Source organism: Abramis brama, assembly GCF_963993115.1.
Source record: "Abramis brama genome assembly, chromosome: 1".
Taxonomy (NCBI): domain Eukaryota; kingdom Metazoa; phylum Chordata; class Actinopteri; order Cypriniformes; family Leuciscidae; genus Abramis; species Abramis brama.
The window spans coordinates 576,649-598,973 of record NC_139963.1 but is presented as its reverse complement, the minus strand read 5'-3'; the positions used below and the strand labels follow the sequence as shown (position 1 = coordinate 598,973).

General features: G+C 36.5%; 1 protein-coding gene across 18 annotated transcripts in view; it reads right to left on the bottom strand.

Annotated features, from left to right (window-relative positions):
• LOC311090947 (uncharacterized protein) overlaps positions 1-22,325 on the bottom strand; it is a 228,180-nt gene that overhangs the window by 112,472 nt on the left and 93,383 nt on the right. For 14 of the 18 annotated variants that reach the window (XM_084126594.1, XM_084126605.1, XM_084126600.1 and 11 more), the window contains 3 exons: positions 17,010-17,183; positions 10,279-10,452; positions 9,875-10,048 (listed from right to left, as the gene is read on the bottom strand). The exons of 1 other annotated variant lie outside the window; for it this stretch is intronic. In XM_084126594.1, coding sequence (XP_083982720.1) covers positions 9,875-10,048; positions 10,279-10,452; positions 17,010-17,183 — 522 coding nt within the window. The remainder of the gene's footprint in view (positions 1-9,874; positions 10,049-10,278; positions 10,453-17,009; positions 17,184-22,325) is intronic. 3 more of the 18 variants (XM_084126609.1, XM_084126598.1, XM_084126597.1) reach the window with 3 other exon arrangements.

Below are 22,325 nucleotides of genomic sequence, written 5' to 3'. Positions count from 1 at the left end.
GACAGCATGCACCAGAGACATGCAAAGCTGTAGAGTATTTGTGCTTTCTAGATAGGTGGGACGTGAAAATGAGCGATCACAGTCTTTGAAGGGGCATTGCACCTGCTCTCTTTTTGAAATGGGAAATTGAAGGTGACCCAAAAGATCTGAAAGATCAATCAACTGTTTCTGACAGTTTGTAACTTCACATGTGAAGGGTCCCTGCAGAGACCAGAAGATGACTGCCAATGATGACGGTAAAAAATATAATATTGTTAAATGATAACTCATTTATAATAAGCACTAGCGTTAGGAGTGTGTGTTGTTGAGTCTCACAGGAGTGTGTGTTGTTGAGTCTCACAGGAGTGTGTGTTGTTGAGTCACAGGAGTGTGTGTTGTTGAGTCACAGGAGTGTGTTGTTGAGTCTCACAGGTTCAGTTCAGACTCTATAAAGCATCAGTGTGTGTTCAGCGTGTTAAAGACTCGCTCTACTATGCTTCTCTCACAGGAGTGTGTGTTGTTGAGTCTCACAGGAGTGTGTGTTGTTCAGTCTCACAGGAGTGTGTGTTGTTGAGTCTCACAGGAGTGTGTGTTGTTGAGTCTCACAGGAGTGTGTGTTGTTCAGTCTCACAGGAGTGTGTGTTGTTCAGTCTCACAGGAGTGTGTGTTGTTGAGTCTCACAGGAGTGTGTGTTGTTGAGTCTCACAGGAGTGTGTGTTGTTGAGTCTGACTGCAGCGCTGAGGGACATGATGGACGGCAGAGACAGGTGAAGGTGGGAACGGTGGTCAGCTGATTCATCGTTATAAACACACAGAATGAGAACCGCTGTGTTGAGATGGCAGTGAGATGTGGGGTTCACCGCCTGGACATGTGTGATTGCTAGAACAATAAGTCTGAATAAAGCTTTGTTTGGTGTGTTGTTGACTTGCATATGCATTTGTTTATTGTGATGGTCACTTTTACTCATTTATTCATGTTTCTTATTGTCAGTAAATAAAATATAATTATTTCATTAATATATGCATTAATTCATTGCTAGACTGAAAACTGAGATGTGTTCACTGCATTTATTTAGTGTGTATTTATGCATATCTATATCATATGACAAAACAAATGATATTTTGTTTCTTTTACTGAAATATATAATTTTCAGTTAAAAAAGTAATATAATTAAGTATTGGTCAGCATTTATCATTATAATTGTGTGTAAGTGTTGGGGTGGGCTAGCAATGCAATTCTTTCTGGGGTAATCTTTATTTTTAAGGAGGGATATTTACATTTTTGGAGTATAAAATCATCAGTTTTCTCCAAAGGCGAGATCATCAGCCGCCCGTCTCCTCTGTGCAGACATTACACACATTACACACGCTGAGGAGAACTGCTCTAGGCTGTCGAGTTACTGATGTGATGAAGTGTTAGTGCACCTGTCACTCATAACTTATAGTTACACACAAGATCAGGGAAAGATTCCAGTTCTTTAACAATGAACAATCATGGTAAATGGACTGCATTTATATAGCGCTTTCACAGACCTATGGCCACCAAAGCGCTTTACATTGCCTCACATTCACCCATTCACACACTCATTCATACACCGACGGCGGTGTCAGCCATGCAAGGCGCCATCCAGCTCGTCGGTATGGCGTTCCGATCGGCTCTTTAATATGACTTTGCTACATGCACTCGTCTCAATGAACGTCTCACTCAACGTCTTATTTTTTTTTTTTTTCTGCTATTTATTCCATTCATTTTAAGACGCAGACGTCACACTGACGTCACGTAAATCACGCGTGGCAGTGAAGTGTCGAGTCAGACGTCACGCGTCATGCACGTGTGGCAGTGAAGTTATTAATTATTTTTTTCTCTAACACGTATTTAACACGTATTTAACACTCTACTCAACACAGCTCAGTGCAGTGTGCCAGCGGTTGCGATCGGTTCTTTAATATGACTGTGCAACATGCACTCGTCTCAATGAATGTGACACTTGCGTCTGTCTTATAACGTGACGTCTGCGTCTGTGATTTATATATAGGATATTATGTGTGTGTTTGTGTGTGTGTTGTTTAACCCACATTTTGAGGGCCAAATGCCCCCACAAAGATAGAAATATGAAGAAACAAACTTGATATAGGCTATTGCATTTTTATAGCTTATTGTTGGGGTTGTTACTGTGTTTTTAATTTTTTATAGTTTTAAAAGGCCTAGGCTACAGCACTTTGGTAAACTAGAAAACGCGCAACCACTGTTTAGATCCTTTAAATAGAAGAATAGAATTGAAAAATAGGCTACTATTTTTTATATATAAGTCACCTGTGGTGAAAAAAAAACGACTGTAAACTTTTTTTTAAAAATAGTTTGTAAACTATTATTTGACTTTTTGTTTATGACGTTTTGCCCCTTTATTAAACATTTAAAATATTCACAAATTAATATGGATTTTTTTTTTTTTTAGATTTTACTGGTTTTCTAAGGCCAAATTATTTTCCCGCAGTGCTGAATGAGAAGAGCCATCTCTGGAACCATACAGAGCACTAGCGGCGCCAGGATTTTGATTGTAGGTGGGCCTCCAGAAAACTGGATGGGCCAGTTAAAATAAGCCAAAAAAAACAAACAAAAAAACAGGTTCCCCTTCATCTCCGTTTCAGCGCTTTTCTGCAGCACTGAGGACAGCGACTCACTAGCCTACCTGAATTTAATGCATAATTAGCATAGGTTTAAAAAAACAAAAACAAACAAACCGGAATTTTTTTGCTGCTTTTTTTTAATACAATTACAATTTAATTTAATTTATTGTTTAATAAAATTATAGGCCTATTATTTTTAGTTTATTAACAGCAACAACAGCTGTAAAGATGAAGTTGACGATCGCCATCTCCATATAGTGAACGCGCCTATAGAGAGAAATGCACATCCAGGGGTGCGTTTGCAAGCATCGTTGGCCAACTATGGCCGCAAGTTCCGTCGTTATCAATAGAGTTCAATGGACATTGCGATCATAGTTGGATAATGATGCTTTCGGGAAACGCACTCCTGGATTACATAATCAGAGAGTAGCCTTTTTCTTTTCGTTTTAAATTGTTAAAAAGACATTTCAAGCTTTCTTAAGATATATTTCATGTCTGTGAGGCATACGTTGAGTTTTGTTACGTTAGGATGAGATGCGCTCCTGTTCACGAGCAATGCAAGTGACCGCGCGGGCGCCTCCATGATTTTATTGTCTGCTATATTTTCTTCTTATTTATTAAATCCAATTGGCAATTGGTTGATAAAAAAAATAGTAAAATTAACATACAATTTATACAAAACGAAATTCACTTAAAAAAAGGTTTTCTACAAAACAAAAAGTGGTCAAAATCATGTCTGACCCACATCTCTCGATATATTGCGCATCCTATCTTACTTGTGCCGTGCGTTCACTTTTCATAATCAACATAGATGAAAAAATAACATTATAATATTTTAACAAATATTAAACTAAATGAGCTTATTTAATGGCTACAACACATATAGTAGGCCTACAGACTCTCTATTTGTACAAATTGCTGCACATTCATTTTATTCTGAATTTTGCACGCATAAGTTGAAAGGCATAGTAAAACATATCTGCAACATTTATCAAGTTCACTGATAATTATGCGTTATTAATTATTATCTTAATTAATAATGTAACAAGGACGAAGCATGTAAACTGCGTTGTTTGTTTAGAATGGAATGGATCGCAAATAGATCCGAATGAAGAAACGTACAAAACCATAGTAGAAAATGGATGGGCCCGGACCTAAAATGGGTGGGCCCAGGCCCACCCGGGCCCAATGGTAGCGCCGCGGCTGATACAGAGAGCTGATTTATAGGTGGTTTATAGGCTAATGATAATAAATGTGTCTGAAAAAATAACGAGGCATTTTAATTGTTTTTACTAATAAACTAGTATTTTCTAAATCAGTGTCGCGGCTGCAAACATCTCCATCTCCGCTGTAAAGCGGATGCGCCTTTAGATAGATATGCACCGTTCATGCGGATTATCAGACAGTATTTGCTTTCGATTCGAATTTGTTCGTTTAAAATTGGACATTTCAAGCTTTATTTTGTTTCAGTTCATTTTTGAGACGCGCTCCAGTTCACGGAGATCATGAAAGCGCGCCTGATTGTTTTCTTTTATTTTACGAAATCAAAAGTTTTCTTGTTATTGTGAGATTACTCAAATAAAAGTAGTTGCGAATTATGTATTATTATTTTCTATATGACCATATATTATGAGCATTTTAAGTTGTTTCCACTGTTGATAGGAAAATACAAGTGTTCGCGCCTGCGCCTCCGCGCCACGCAGTGCGCGCTCCACTCCGCACAAACCATTGGATATGCGTCAAAATCTTGTTTATTTGTGATAATCAAATAAAACCCTGTATTATTATTGTCTAACCTGTATTATGACTGACATATGACGAATTGCTTTGTTCCTTTTTTCGATAAAAGCGTCTTGTAAATATTGTTTGTTCTTTATTTTTTCTTTATTTTTTGTCATTGTTATAAATAACAACGAAATAACATCAGAGAATCCTACAATATAAGTGCAATAAAAAGTCCATAAAGTGCAATCCGTTATATCACCAGTCGACAGGGAAATAACAATTGTATAAACAATATACTATGGATTGTGAGATGTAGTAAATAGTACAGCAATGCATTCACAACTATTAAAGTTGTGTAGAGAGAGAATTGTGGTGTATGTGGTGGGGTGGGTATAAATTGGAGGAATATTTTTTTTCGGCCCGTCCTCACTAGAACAGTAAGCGGTACGTTGTTCATTATTGTATATGTTTTATTGTGTATTAAGTGGAATACTTCAAATTGTCTTAGCGTGCATGCTTAAAGTGATTCTCAATTGTAGCGGGTCCAGGAAAAATTAGGCCCTTTAAAAAAGTTATATTTATATATATATATATATATATATATATATATATTCATATTCATATTCATACTCATACTTCGTTATCTAGAGATAAAATTATACAAAATACAAAAAGTAGTCAAAACACATAACAGAACATAACTTTTTTTTTTTCAATATTATGTGCTTATTATTTTTAATTAACGAAATGTCAATCTTCATCTTTATAACAGAAGATACAATACAACAATCTTCAAGATACAGTATAATCTTCACGTATAAAGGATTGCCACCTTTAAAACAGTCCTTTTCGTGTAGGAACAAGCAATGCAGAAATACATGGTTAGCATATTAATTTAATCTCTTTTTATCGTTCATTTACTAATTAGGCTATATATGTTAACTCAACTAATGTAATGTAAATAACTGGATAATTACTATCCAATAAATAATAAGTAAAAAATGTCAAATAAATGTATTGATTAGAGTTGCCATAGACTAAAGATTTTTGTAGTCAACTATTAGTAATTTATTTAAGCAATTAGTCGACTAATCGCACGTTTATATTAATTAAATACTGGGTGCATGCATGGTAGGCTATAGCTCAAGCGCACGCATAAATCTTGCTGCAAAGCACCAGCAAAAGTAGGCTAATTATAATAAATGTGTCTGAAAAAATAAAGAGGCATTTTAATTGTTTAAAGTGTTTTTTTAAAATCCGTGTCTGCAAACATATCTCCATCTCCGCTGCGGATGCGCCTTAGAGAGAAATTAACCTTTACGGATTACATAATCAGACACTTTCGATTTGAACTTGTTCATTTAAAAGTAGCCATTTCAAGCTATGTATATTCCTCAAGTCTGACTGTGAGACAGTAGGGCCTACACTGTTTCAGTTCATTTTTGAGGCGCGCTCCAGTTCACGGAGATCATGCGGCTGATTGTTTTCTTTTATTTTACAAAGGCACAATGTTTTCTTGTTATTGTGAGTTTACAGCTATTACAGGCTATTTTAAGTTGTTCCCACTGTTGATAGGAAAGTGTTCGCGCCCGCGCCTCCGTGGCATGCAGCAAGCGCGCTCCACACTTCGCACAAACACTTGGATATGCGTCAAAATCTTGTGTTTATATGTGATAATCTTATATTATGACTGACATTTGACGAATTGCTTTGTTCCCATTTAGGATAAAAGCGTCTTCTAAATATGTAGCCTAGACTAGCCTGATATTAATAATGAATTATTATTATTTGCGTTTATACCTAACTATAAATGAGTTCAGTAGGCTAATTTTTATCATGAAATAATTTATGAATGTTTTATTTTAATATAACCTAACCTTTTACAGTTTTGGAAATGTTTAAGAAATTCAAATAATAAATATACACACCGTTTTATGACTCTATACTGTCCAAGCAGGACATGAACTGATCGATTATCTCTTTTAGTTACAGCACATGAATGAATATCAGGATATGTTGACAAGAAACAATGGCAAACAAATATTTTAACATGAACATTTGTGTAAATTCATATTTACTATTTGGAATAAAAGCTATACATAAGCAAGGTAAAATCACTTAATTGCTAATAAAATACAACTGAAGATCAGTGGGAAAAAATAATAAAGAATGAGTGTGTGGAATGTGCTGGAAACCGCCCTTGCAGCAGACTATGGCAGACGCAGACGTCACGTTCGGCACACGAACGAGTGATGTGGCAGACGCAGACGAGACGTTCGGCAGACGCAGACGTCACGTTCATTGAGACGAGTGCATGTAGCAAAGTCATATTAAAGAGCCGATCGGAACGCCATACGTCGGGAGCAGCTGGGGTTAGGTGTCTTGCTCATGGACACCTCGACACTTGATCAAGTGGAACCGGGGATTGAACCACCAACCTTCCGGTTTGTAGACAACCTACATGAACCACTGAGTTAAATCTATTTGAATAATTGATCATAATACATAAAAAAAAAAGTTTATTATTTATAAACCTGAGGGATGAAACGAGTTAAACATAAATGAGATTTAAGCCACTTTTGCTTGTGGGTGAAACATTTTGCATATAAAATAAAGAAATTAACAACATATTCAAGAGATGACGATTTTGGGTTTTTATAATAAAAAATAACATCTTTAAGGATAAAACTGTGGGTCACATTATAGGGTTAAAATATAAGAACTTAAATCAACCCTAAATGTATTGGTTAAACTACAATCACAAAATAAATGGCCACTTGATTCTTCAACAAAACCACAAAATGAGCAAGTTTCATCAATATCAGGATATTTACAGATAGATGAATTAAAGCTGTCGCTCATATCTTTAAGTTGTTGTGCTTGTGATAACGTTGTAGGTCACATGATAACCTCAACATGGCGGATGATATATATATATAACAGATCAGAGTCACAAATGTATTCCAAAACATAGATTTTACAAAAAAATCTTTTATTTTTATATAAGACATGTACAACTTCACATAAATTATCAATGAAATATACAAATCAGAATCAACAATATATTCCCAATTCCAAAACTTGGATTTCACACAAAACTAAATAGATATAAATAATTCTAATAATGAATTATTATATTAATTATTATAAATAATTATTATTCATACTAAACCAACATTGATCATTCAATATCACGTTTCTAAAACGCATGCTAACACACACGCTGCTTTATTTAATTGTGAAGTCTGAGTCTCTTCCACCTTTATGAAACACATTTACACATGTATTTCTCCTCATAGACAGTAGTGAGACTCTTCTGTGGATCAGCTGATGGTTTCTGCTCCTCTCATGATCATTTCACACTACGATATAACACATCCATCAGAGTTTGGTGATCGACCTTTATCAGGGATGTTTGGTGATCGACCTTTATCAGGGATGTTTGGTGATCGACCTTTATCAGGGATGTTTGGTGATCGATCTTTATCAGGGATGTTTGGTGATCGATCTTTATCAGGGATGTTTGGTGATCGACCTTTATCAGGGATGTTTGGTGATCGACCTTTATCAGGGATGTTTGGTGATCGATCTTTATCAGGGATGTTTGGTGATCGATCTTTATCAGGGATGTTTGGTGATCGACCTTCTTAATATACTCTGTAAAGTGGAACAGAAGAGAAAACAATCAGAGTTCAGTGGAACAAAGTGCAAATTATTATATTTCAATTACTGTTTTTTTTTTTGGGTAAAAATAAGTTAAATTGAATTCCTGTAATCAGATTAATTACTGACAATACATGATCTTGGATGGATATTTGTGTTTTAAATATAATAGATGTAAAGCATGAATCATGTTCATATGTGTGTGTGTGTGTGTGTGTGTCGGTGCGACTCCTATTGAGTCTCTGTAAAGGAGAAACTAATGAGTGTACGGCGTATGGAATAAACCACAGGGAGCAAATACAAATGTTATTTTGAGTTCAAACACAAACCTTTAGTTAAAGCCGTTTGTCCTCTAGTTTAAACATGTTTGTAGGCTCTTAGTAAATAACTGAGAGTAAAGTAAGTGTAAAGTAGTGTGACGTGTTGCTTGTCACAGTAAAAACACACTAGAGACAGAGACATTCCTCATGTGAGCTGGACGCTGTGAGCTGAAGCTGGAACTGCACTGATTTTAGCAGGAGTGCAGCGTTTTCCTACAGTCTGACCAAGTCTGTTTTCACACTGAAATGATTCACTTCTACTGTTAATAAAGCAGGTGTTGATGTTGTAGTGGATTTTTTCCTAAATCCCGACTATCTAGCGTCTACAAATCGACACTTAATAAATAAAACTGTTGCGTCTACAATCGACACTTAATAACCTTTATACTCCAGCTCTTTGTGTCTTCCGTCGACAACTGGCCGAGTTTCTAACTAACTTGCTTCCCTAAACTGACCAGTTTAAGCAGAAATTAACAGACAGACTTTCAGCAAACGTCCTCTAAATGCTTTAATAACGGCCGGGAGAGTCTTCGAGCAGTTCTCAGAGAAACTCTCCCAAGAAGAATCAAGGCCGGAGGATCTCAGACAAATTCCATTGAGACTCCCAGCGTAAAACACAGATACAACAGTTTTTATAGAATCGAGGTATGGCATAAATGTCAGGCTGCATTACATCATTTCCCCATTATTTGATTGGTTCTTCATATGCAAACCCCTCTGTTACTAGGTAAAGCAAACTTTGTTTTAATGATGACTTCATTTGTTAATCACAAGATTCTAACAGACTGTCTAGTTTCATTTCCCAAACTATGTTATTTTTACACACATATGCACACACTCAAAGACACAAGTTTTCCATTGGTTTCGTACAGTACATCCTGTTCAGATGTTAGATGTTAAATAAGGTTAGATGTTAGAAACATGGTTACTTTAATATACAGTTTAAAATTTCTACGACAATGTATAAAGCTGTGACAGTGAGCTTTTGTTCTCTTTCCTCCTTTGTGTTAAACATTTCAATAACTTCACATTTTGTTCTCACACAAACCCTGTGTTGCAATAAAGCTTAATGATAATTTCCTTTCACGAATGTTTGAAAGGTTTGTTCACATATCAGAGGTAAATGAAGATCTCTTTAATATCTCAGTGATGTTTCCTCACCTCAGGACACAGTTTGAGTCTCGTAGCTCGTCTCTGAGCCGCTGCTGTGAGTCTCCGATCTTATTGAGACTCAGATCAAGCTCTTTTAGAAACTGCAGTGCTTTTGAGTTAGTCAAAGACTGAGTTAGAGAAGAAACATCTGTAATGCCACAGTCATATAGTCTAGAAAGACACAAACAGAGGAAGAGAGATTATCTTACAAACAAATCATGAATGTGAAGAATTTTACGCAAATATAATGTGAACTCAGACTCACTGTGAGATATTGAGAATAAAGTGTTTTAGTTTAAAAAAAACAGAAAGTGCACTGCTATAAACAATGACACATAAGCCCTGCTGTCTTCAAATAAATAAACTTCAGTCACACTGTAATTGCTGTACAGTATAATGATACTAACTGTAGTTTCTCCAGCTTGAGTTGTGGGTTCATCAGTAGATCACTGAGGTTTTTCACTCCAGAGTCTCCTAGTTTATTCCTGCTCAGCTTCAGCGCTCTCAGGTGTGACGGGTTTGATTTCAGAGCTGAAGTCACATCAGAACAACCTTCATCTGTCATATCACAGCAGCTTAAACTACATTAGCAGAGAGAGAGAAGAAAATAAGACAGAAGAAAAGAAAACTCTTTATTCTGTAAAGTCACATCATCTTCATAAGCAAATAAAACAGAGGAAGAGAGATCTTCATCTTTATTTCACCAGATCACAAAATACTCAGTTTGCACAAATACAGTGTTAAAGTGTTTTAGTTTAAACTGTTGAAGTGATTTTAAGCATTTTGATTCTTGTATGTGAATGTGACTGACCTCAATCTCTCCAGTTTACAGTGTGAATCCTTCAGTACGGCACATAAGCGCTTCACTCCAGAGTCTCCTAGTTTACTCCAGCTCAGGTCCAGCTCTCTCAGGTGTGACGGGTTTGATTTCAGAGCTGAAGTCAGGATGAGACTCTGTTTCTCTGTAATTCTGCATCCACTCAGACTGAAGACAGAAAGAGAAAATGACTCAGATCTATGATGATCAACTAACGTGTTCATCTTCATCCAGCAGACTTTTGCTGACAAATAAACAGGGATATCAAGGTAAAGGTAACATGGAGAAAGACTACACATTGTTCATTTAAATATACTACCAACACTGTAACAATACAAAGGTTGAAATTGTTGATGTATTCATGTTTACACATTCATTTCATTTCATTTTTAAAGGGTCATGAAACCCCAAAACACATTTTTTGATGACGTGACGCGTGACCTTTCCAACGTGATGATGTAATACGTGGCACATCTCAGAGATGGTACAAGACGGGCATTTGTGGTTAAAAAGTATATATATATATGTATATACACCCCCTTTTTTTGAATATGTTGGGAAGTTGACCTTCCCAGACAATCCTGAGTAAACTTAGTGTCCACATTTTTTGCTGCAAATGACTGGGCAGTAGTTCTTGGACCGTCACTCACAGCTATTAGTTAATGTGTTTTTTGTTGTTGTTGTTTTTCCTTCATTGTTACTATGTTGTTTGTCGTTTATTTTTGTTGATTCTTGGTGTTTATGTTTTTGTTTTCTTTGTATGTGAAGGGGAACTTTGTTTGTTCTTATTTCATGTTCAAACTTTAATAAAGAGATTGATGGAAAAAAAAAGTATATACTGTATATATATAAACCAAAATACAGCGAATAGTCTTCTTGGCGCGCCTACTTTTGAAAGTCAACATTTAGATTATGTGAACTAAGTTAAATGCATTGTAAAGGCCTAGGTCACTCTGGAATAAATCACAACGTGTTTCATGATAAAAACGTGACTTTAGTTTACAGTCCGGAAAATACAGTAGGTTATAGTAAATTATTTCACGGACCCCCTGGCACTTGAGGACTGAAAGCCTCATAAGAAAGCCCTGTCGAGGCTCTTCCCCGGTGCGGGTCGTGTCGAGCCATTAGTCTGGGTGTTTGATGAGGAAAAGATGAAATGTAGTAGTTGCAATAAACGCGTTCAGAATCCGTACAACTGCAGCAGCGGAGGACTTTTATTCTGCTGAGCGGAGCTGAGGAAGAACTGATGACGGGACAGTTTGATCTTCGGCTGACAAATCAGAGGAAAGGAGCGTTTCATTCCCGCCTACGTGTAGAAATCAGATATTCAAGCTGTTTATAAATGTTTCTACCTGAGAACGAAAAGTGAAAAATCAAGCTGAATACTTGTTTTTAGTTTTTCTGAAAAAATAAAAAGACGAAAAAGGAAGTGTTTTCTCGTTTTTCTACTTTCAATATTAAATCAAAAAACGAATGAACACACGACACGGTCCGTGTATCATCTGATCATTTCATTTCCTGTTTGGAATGGAATAACGAGAAATGAAAAGACGGATCGTTTATTTGGTGTTTCGTTTAGTTTAATAAACGGAAAATGAGATTTCGGCTCGATTTCTAATTTTTCGTTTGTGGTTTACAAATCGGTTTATGGCTTTGATATTTCATTTGCACACGTGGGTGGCGCTGAAACGCCCCTTTCATCTGATTGGTCGAAACGCTCCGCCTTCAGTAAGCTACGAGCCTTTCTTCTGTCAGGCAGAATAAGAGTTGGTGCGAGTGCGGCACTGACAAATGCACTGTAATAAAATAATGTCTGAAACCACCACTCACTGTAAACTACGCACAATATTTGAAGCAGAAATATGTTGCTGGTCACGTAATTCGCGCTGCTGAGACTTGCAAGCGACCCCAATAATGTGAGCCACAGTATATGACAGATTATTTTAGCATGATGTATTTCCCATTGATAAATACAGTGCAAATAGTTCCTTCTCTTTGGATAAAAGGGAAGCGGAAATAAAAATCAATAATAGGCTGAACTGTACCATGATAATATGTCCGTAACATTTACCACTCTCGTCTTTTATTTACATCAAAAGGCAGGTGTGTGTGATAGATCATTTTGAAAATGTAATATAAACAAAATGTATATTTATGAATGTAAGCATGTGTAGCCTACTCAGTTCACATGAAAAGAAAGAGACAGAAAAGAGAGAAGCTAGAATCAGTGAACGTACATTAATACTGACAAAATTAGCAGGTTTGGGATTAATTAAAATCATGTCGGTTGAAGAGCACGGCATACCTTTAAAATGTTATTAGTTTTATTATAAAACTAATACAATTTTATTACATACTGAATTGGTCGATGTTTCTCTGAGTTTTCTTTATTATGTTGGCTTAAGAAAGCATTTAAACATTATTATTATTATTTATTATTATTATGAGAAATTGACTAGAACTTTAATGCTTCACCAAACTCAGCTCAGACCTTCAGACTGGTCTGACTCGCTTATATCTTTTCTAACTGGTCTGACTTACTTTCCAAAAAATCCCTTGACTTGCGTTCTCTGAGCAATGAAGGCCGTAATACTCAATGCTGTCCACTAGAGGGGGCGACAGGACAATAAGTGTTTTCTACTCTCTTTCCCTGTTTGCATCAGTTTAAATGACAAATGCATGAATTTCATTCATAAATAGGCCATATCTGTGTATCCACTCTCTAGTTTATTTTAAGATATTGTTATTCACACTGGATTTAATGTTTGTCCATCTGGAACTTTTATTTGTCATCTATCTATCTATCTATCTATCTATCTATCTATCTATCTATCTATCTATCTATCTATCTATCTATCTATCTATCTGAGCTTCCTTTGAGAAAAATAGCAGACCACCTTTTTTAAACTGTTATTTAAAACGGTGGTCTGCTATATTTCACAAAGGAAGCCCATTTGTGCGGTCGTTGGCGTTATATGAGAAGGACATTTTGAATATAAGCCTACTGTAAAATTAGCTGTCTTAAAAATGTGGATTGATCAGTGCAGAGTTACTCCAGACGCCTCCCGGTGCTGTTCGTATTGGAATTGTGTAATCACAGATTATGAACAGATGTTTTCAGAGCTGGACAAACAACTTCCTTACTTGAGTGAAAGTACAGATACTACTGGTCAAATATTACTCCGTTACAAGAAAGTTGTAAAGACTGATTTTTACTGAAGTAAAAAAAAAAAGAAAGATTTTTACAGAAGTACTCGTTTTTAAAAGTACTTGAGTATCAAAAGTAAATGTCAGCGCATTGTTTTATTATTGTTGCATTGTTGTGTGTATTACTTACAGTACCGTATGCCTCTGAATCTATGCCTGCCTTCCCTCATATCAATATCACATGTATTTCTAGAGCACAGTTCCAGTAGTGGGATTGAATGTGAGATTGAATAAGTCACTCAATAACGTCCACAATGGTTTCGGACACCCAAATGGCTGTTCCCTCAAATAGTGCCATATTTAAAGTTTTTTGGCTTTTAGTATGAATATGTTTGCCTTACTGTTATCTATAAGCTAGTGTGCTCCAAAACAATGACAAAATTCGCATTTAGAAGACCAAATCCAACGTTGAAAATGAAAATCAGTTTCAAGTACAGTAAAATCAAGTAAAGTACAGATGCTCAAAAAGTGTACTTAAGAACAGTACTCAAGTAAATGTACTTTGTTACTGTCCACCTCTGGATGTTTTACACAATAAGGATATATTCCCATTGGGTTGTTGGGTTTTCATGTTTAATGGGAACTTTAGACATAATGATTTTTATACTGTACAAACTGTGTTATCCCCTAACTCTAATGTAACAGTTATGGATAGGTCATCTACGGCCATCTAATGTTACGGACATATTACCATGGTACAGTTCAGCCTATTATTGATTTTTATTTCCGCTTCCCTTTTATCCAAAGAAATATTTGAACTATTTGCACTGTATTTATCAATGGGAAATACATCATGCTAAAATAATCTGTCATATACTGTGGCTCACATTATTGGGGTCGCTTGCAAGTCTCAGCAGCGCGAATTACGTGACCAGCAACATATTTCTGCTTCAAATATTGTGCGTAGTTTACAGTGAGTGGTGGTTTCAGACATTATTTTATTACAGTGCATTTGTCAGTGCCGCACTCGCACCAACTCTTATTCTGCCTGACAGAAGAAAGGCTCGTAGCTTACTGAAGGCGGAGCGTTTTGACCAATCAGATGAAAGGGGCGTTTCAGCGCCACCCACGTGTGCAAATGAAATATCGAACCCATAAACCGATTTGTAAACCACAAACGAAAAATGAAAAACCGAGCCAAAATCTCATTTTTCATTTTTTAAACTAAACTAAAAAACGAATAAACAAACTGGTTTTCATTTCTCGTTATTCCATTCCAAACAGGAAATTAAATTATCAAAAAGTACGCAGACCCGTGTATCATTCGTTCAGTCGTTTTTTATTTAATATTGAAAGTAGAAAAAACGAGAAAACAGTTCCTTTTTCGATTTTTCATTTTTTCCAAAAAAACGAAAAACAAGTATTCAGATTGATTTTTCGTTTTTCGTTCTGAGGTAGAAAAATGAATAAACAGCTCGATATTCGATTTCTACACATGGGTGGGAATGAAACGCCCCTTTCCTCTGATTTGTCAGCCGAAGATCAAACTGTCCCGTCATCAGTTCTTCCTCAGTTCTGCACTGCAGAATAAGAGTCCTCCGTTGTGTGGATTCTTAACGCGTTTATTGCAACTTTTTCATATGTTTTTCCATCAACCAGACTAACGAATGGCTCGACACAACCCGTACTGGGGAATAGACTAGACTGGGCTTTCTTCTTTGTAGATTCACCTACGCTTTGCATCAGCTGGGTATGCAGGGTAGCCTAAATGACGGCTGTTAGCCTATGGTCGCCCTCGCCCAGTATTTTTTTTTTTTTTTTATAATAAATGAAGATATAAATCAATATAATTAGTTGTAAATTAAATATTTTTACCACTAATACAAAAAGAAAAGAATAATGCATTGACTATATAATAGGCCTATATTAACGTAAACGCATGAACTGTCATTCAGACTGACTATCTAACAACCGGAGAACAGAGAACAACAGAGATATTAAAATACATACTCTTCTGAGTTTTATAATGTAGGCCTTGTGTTTTATTAAAATTTATTAATTTATATCTCAAAGATGCAGCGCACCGGTCATGCTGAGAGGGAAACAAACGCATTTTATTATTAGCCTATTCAGAAATAGTGTAAAAGACCGGTAAATAAAATACAACATTAACATTATAAACGCTATTAATAACATAGGCTATGTCTATGCGTATTTTACTTCCCCTTACTGTAGCCCATGTCAAACCTTTAAATGAATGGTTTTCAGAAAACAACAAGAATGAAAAATAAGTAGCCCGTATAATAAAATTATAACCTATAATAGCTTATAATAATAGCCTATTGTGTCCTTTATTATAAACAACATTTAGCCCATTTTAAACGCCAAGCCTAAACAAATTTATTTGAATCGAAACTGAAACTGTACCGACGTTGGTTTCGCGCATCTCTCATTCGGTCCAAAGTTTCCATATTTGCAATGTAACATTTGGATGCTAACTAGTAATGTAAAGACGGCTTCGTACTTCAGTCGAGTCCCAATATACACGTATATGCTAAATCATCATCTTCACAGCAAGGGAAATGAGTTTGGAATAACAGCAAGTAGGACTGTGCGGCACAGCTTTTATATTGTACAACAGACCAATTAAATTAAGCAGAATAACTTTTTATATATTTGGTTGACTGTGTTTTATTTTAATAATGAATAGGCTGCGATGTCAAGTTAGCAATGCCAGAAGTGAACTGATAATAGCCTAGATGTTGTGTGAGCGAGCAATGCGCCAGCGCCATCACTTGGATGTGTTGCTCAGCAGGGGAAATAACTTAATATTCTGTCGTTTAATAATCTGTCATTCGAAACAGTAAAATTTATATTTTTATTTGTGTACATTCAAAATGACTACAAAATATCATGCCTTTGAAAAATAAAGAAAACAACATGATGCGCTGCTTTAGCGTCTCAGACTCCTTGAACATCTTTCTGGCGCACACCAAAAATGAACCAAAATAGAGTGAATAGCCTTCTGACGCGCCTACTCTTCAAAGTCAACATTTAGATTATTTGAAGTAAAATGCATTATATAGTCACTTAGGAATAAAACACAGCGTGGTTCATGATAAAAAAATAATAAAAAAACGTGACTTTACAATTTGGAAAACACGGTCCGTGTATCATCTGATCATTTCATTTCCTGTTTGGAATGGAATAACGAGAAATGAAAAGACGGATCGTTTATTCTGTGTTTCGTTTAGTTTAATAAACGGAAAATGAGATTTCGGCTCGATTTCTAATTTTTCGTTTGTGGTTTACAAATCGGTTTATGGCTTTGATATTTCGTTTGCACACGTGGGCGGCGCTGAAACGCCCCTTTCATCTGATTGGTCAAACCGCTTCGTCTTCAGTACAGCCAGAATAAGAGTCCGTACGGCACACTCACATCCCACTTTAACCCCCTGTGAGCAATAGGGGAAACCCAGAAAGTGCACTGCTATAAACAATGACACATAAGCCCTGCTGTCTTCAAATAAATAAACTTCAGTCACACTGTAATTGCTGTACAGTATAATGATACTAACTGTAGTTTCTCCAGCTTGAGTTGTGGGTTCATCAGTAGATCACTGAGGTTTTTCACTCCAGAGTCTCCTAGTTTATTCCAGCTCAGGTCCAGCTCTCTCAGGTGTGACGGGTTTGATTTCAGAGCTGAAGTCACATCAGAACAACCTTCATCTGTCATATCACAGCAGCTTAACCTACATTAGCAGAGAGAGAGAAGAAAATAAGACAGAAGAAAAGAAAACTCTTTATTCTGTAAAGTCACATCATCTTCATAAGCAAATAAAACAGAGGAAGAGAGATCTTCATCTTTATTTCACCAGATCACAAAATACTCAGTTTGCACAAATACAGTGTTAAAGTGTTTTAGTTTAAACTGTTGAAGTGATTTTAAGCATTTTGATTCTTGTATGTGAATGTGACAGAGAGAGTGTAGAGGGATACAAACTGTCACTTTGAGTGATTTATGACCCTCTAAGCCCCGCCCCCTTTTTGACCGTGGGAATTTCCCACGCTAGCTCCTCCCACTTATGGACTGTACAGTATACCGTGGGAAAATCGGACTTGTGGCACGCCTCCTTATGGGTTGAGCATCTGAAGCGTGGGAAAATCTCCCATGCTCAGTAGTTCTAAACAGGTGTATATTAAAAACTTTTTAAGAAATGTACAATAAAGACATAGCCAGAGATGAGTTCAGTGTTTTTTATTTATTAAAGAAGACATATGTACATTTAAAACATCAATGAAATAAGTTAAAATTACATTTTTCTCTAAAAGAGTTATTTCAAGATGTTATTTCAAGATTAAAACATTAAAACAACTTTTTCATTTACAAAAAGATCATTTTTCTCTAAAAAAGAGCTATTAAAAACATTAAAAAAAAGATCATTTTTAAAATGTTGATTTGTAAGCATTTAACTTTCACATAGTATTTTGTAAAACTTTTACATAAAACACAGTTTAAAAAGCCTTGCGTTTTTACATACCATTTGTTAAAGACTCGGGGGTTTAAAGACAAAAGTGTTTTCCTTGTGTAATTTTTCTGGAGCAAAGTGAAAAAATGTCCACACACGCCGAAGATTTGTCAGGAGTGACATTTTCTGAAGGTTACAGAGAGACACAGTCAGACTCCGCCTCTACCCCCACCCACAACAGATGTCACCGTGGAAATTCCCACAGTCCCTTCAAGCTCCCAAATAGAAAAAGCGACCGGTCACTTCAGAGTCCAAGCTGGAAATGACCAGAGAATCATGGTGCAACGGCTCGAAGAGACCACACCCCCTAACACACCCCTCTCAAAAGTGAGTGGTCAATTTCGATTTAAGGGTGTGTGTAAAAAATGACATCACTCACGGGAATCCCCCCCTCCCACAACGTCACAGTCACATGAGATGTTTAAAAAGGAGCGCAAACATGACAAGAGATACTTGTGATTTTACAAAACAAATCTGCAATGGCAACGGCTGCAACCCCGAAAACACCTGAAAAAAGCATCGATGTAGCTATGGATGATTTGACTCTAGCTCCACGAAAAAAACGGGAAACGCATGGCCCCTGCTTAACGCGATTTCTTCACGAGCCGGCGGATCGTGTGGAATATACATTCCATCTATCTGAAGGACGTGCGTGTACGTATGTTTATGACAAAATCAACAGAGAAGTCAGTCTGGTTAACGTGGATAATGACGAGAGATTCACCATGAATGCCACGAATGATCCGGACTTAATATTCACAGAAAGAGATTGGATTTTATTCTACACAAAAGTATGGAGAGATTTGAATGAAGGGATGGATACACCTCTTTTTATCGGTGAGTGGAGTGGATTAACCATGGGTACAAGATACCGGATTTTAGCGGACCAAATACATAAGCACTCAGAAGACTATATTTTCATACTTTGTAGTGATTTTGGCAAGATTGCAGAATACTCATGGCCAATTTGTGAAAAAGATCATTTAGAATTATATGATCTGAAATTCATGTTCCAATGGAAGGATCTAGCTGTGTTGGAAAATATTTTTTCCAAGATCAATCAGCTTTTCCAGTGGACTAATGCGTATGAACGCTACGCCAACATTAAAGTGAAACTTTTCCACCCCGAGTGGGCGGTCCCCGAGAGACGCGGATCTTATATAACCCCGCCCACTCTCTACAAGCATTAAAAGACGGGCTCTTGAAAGGTTACCTCATTCACGCACCATGTCTCAAGGAACTGACTCTTCATCATCATCTCAACTAATTGGAACTACTGATGGATTTACAACAAACGGATTAATGACTATGGCAAATGGATTACCTCAGAAAAGCATCGATTGGATAAATAATTTCTGTACAGAACTTGGTTATCACAATCTGGCTTTCCTCACAAACTACGGAGTTGCAACACCTGCCGCAGACGCTGAAACCCCTGACACAACTGTCGATGAGACGGACGGATGCCTAGGGGATACAGGTCACCGGATTATCAAAGCTATTTTGGCGGTTATTCTGGAAATTTTGGTCGACAAGCGGATGAAAAAGAATTGCGACGGCTGCATGGTGGACCATTCATCTCAGACAAGACACAGTTGCTTGTTTGAACCTTCTGCCTATTATTTTTACGGATGTTTTGAAGAAATCAGTGTGGAGCTTCTCACCCCGGAGTTAAAAAACATATTGGCTCAGGCCTTGAGTCAGTACGGAGGCAGGCCTCATCTCCAGAGGATCGAGGGAGCTGTTGAGGCAATTTTATACGGCCTCAAAGATGAGATGTACATAGTGGAACAATTATCTTTAATCCGTGAGAAATTAATCGACGAATCATGCGAGGAGATAATTTACACGGCTGTGGATAAATGGAAACTTGCCGTATCTGAAGATCCGGAGATCACACAGGTTTAAAAATGGGGAACTTCTGCTCTACCTCACGGATTACAAAATATTTCTTTAAATCACGTGTTAAATGTGGAATATCTAGCCTGCTCCATAAGATTATCCTGAATAATAGGACTACAAATATCGACGTGAGTCCGGATGAAAAACGACTAATGGAATTAATGAAAGACGTACGTGGATTATCGGACGAATGGAATCATATGGTAAACATGTCTGTCACCTGCGACAACATACCATCTGCTGTTATCAAAAACATTCTCGATCTAATGTCTGATGATCAGAACTCTCTTTTTAGAATAGGAAATATATTATGTATTTGTACGTATGTAACTGATGTCTGTAGTTTGCTAAGTAACGAAAAACGTGATGTATGTAATATTATTGATTTTTTAGTCGAATACATTATGGAGAAGAATTTTGAAATGTCTGTGAAATTTTATTTCTTGTTTGTGTGATATAATTCACATTACACATTACACATTACACATGTTTGTAACTTTCTAATAAAATCATTTTTGTTGTTTGCAATGTTTTTTTTTTTGTAACGTTATATTGTAAAATAAAAATGTTTTGTAACTTTTATGTTGTGAAATAAAAAAAAAATATGTAACTTTTACATTGTGAAATAAAAAAATGTTTTGTAACGTTATATTGTAAAATAAAAATGTTTTGTAACTTTTATATTGTGAAAAAATAAAATAAAATAAATAAATACTGAACAAATTTGCAACTCGAATCATTATGACTGAAATCTCACAGCGTTGACATGGCAGAACTAATGAAAAAGATATACTATGACCCCTCGAGCTCTGGAGCTTTTGGGGGTAAAGATAGATTAAAAACAAGCTGTATTAGAACAACACGGTGTAAGACTATCTGATAATGAAGTGTCCAATTGGCTCGCTAGTCAGGACACATACACTCTTCATAGAACTGCGCCAATAAATTATAAGCGGAACCGCGTAGTGGTGTATGGGAAAGACCAACAATTTCAGGCCGATTTAGTCGATATGTCCGCATACGCAAAAGAGAACGACAATATCAAGTTTATAATTACCATTATAGACGTCTTTAGCAAGTACGCGTGGACCCGGGTGTTGCGAAATAAATCCGCGTGTGAAGTAACTAAAGCATTTTTGTCAGTTTTGAAAGAGGGGCGAATTCCCGTCAAGTTACAGACAGATAAGGGTACAGAGTTTTTCAACAAGCCTTTTCAACAGATGATGAAAAAATATAATATAACACATTTTTCAACAGCTTCTGAATTAAAAGCGAGTGTAATCGAAAGGTTTAATAAAACTTTAAAAGGACGAATGTGGCGCTATCTTACATCGATAAATTCCAGACGCTACTGTGATATTCTGCAAGATTTGACAGAGGGGTATAACTCCAGTTACCACAAGTCCATTAAAATGAGGCCGTTGGATGTAAATAAAGAAAACGAATCCATGGTATTCAGAAATTTATACGGAAAAATGCGTAAAGAGACACCCGTCTTTAAATTCTCAGTGGGTGATGTGGTCAGAATATCTAAAGTCCGGAATATATTTGCCAAAGGCTACGAGCAGAATTATACCGAAGAATATTTTACAATAGCATCTTGTATACCCAGGGAGGTACCTGTGTATAAATTACAGGACTATGATGGAGAGATAATACAGGGCTTTTTCTACGAAAAAGAACTCCAAAAAATTATTGTGAGTGATGATAAATCATTTAAGGTCGAAAAAATTCTCGATAAAAAGCGACGTGGAAAAACCATGTACGTTTTGGTGAAATGGTTTGGTTGGCCAATGAAATTCAATAGCTGGATTCCTGAAAAACAGGTGATAGATCTTCACTCTCCTTTAAAACCCTAGGGAGAGTCGCTCGCGTTCTCATTCAATCAAAAACATGTCAGAGGAGGAGGGGTTTTACGTCACCCTACCGTGTAATGCATCAGCTCATGTTTACCCTGAAAATCAGATAGCTAATTACAGAACTAGACTGGCAAGAGCAATACATTTAAAAGGATTATGGGAAGTGGCGTTGGTCGAGTTCCACTATCCAAAAACATGGCATACTTTCAACGAGGAAGACGCTACTTTTATTATTGAATGCGAGCAATGTTTGAATGACGATGAACATAGTCAAGTGCGAGGGGATCTTAATATTCAAACATTCAGGAAAGCCCAAAAAATATCTACGAATCATAATACTATAAAACATGGGTATTTTGAGGATATTTCAGTATTACTCAAGGAAATAAACGCAACTCTTCCACCTCGGGTGCAGCTCAGGTACGATAATATAAAAAATAAGATATCTCTGAAATCAAATCAGAGAGCATCGCTAACTTTTTACGGAAAGCTGGCCATTATTCTAGGATTAAAACCAGGCGTTCCTATAGAAAATGTAAACAGTTCGGATGAACACGAAGACGTGCGCACATACGCACCACACCAGGCTGATATAAGCGGCGGA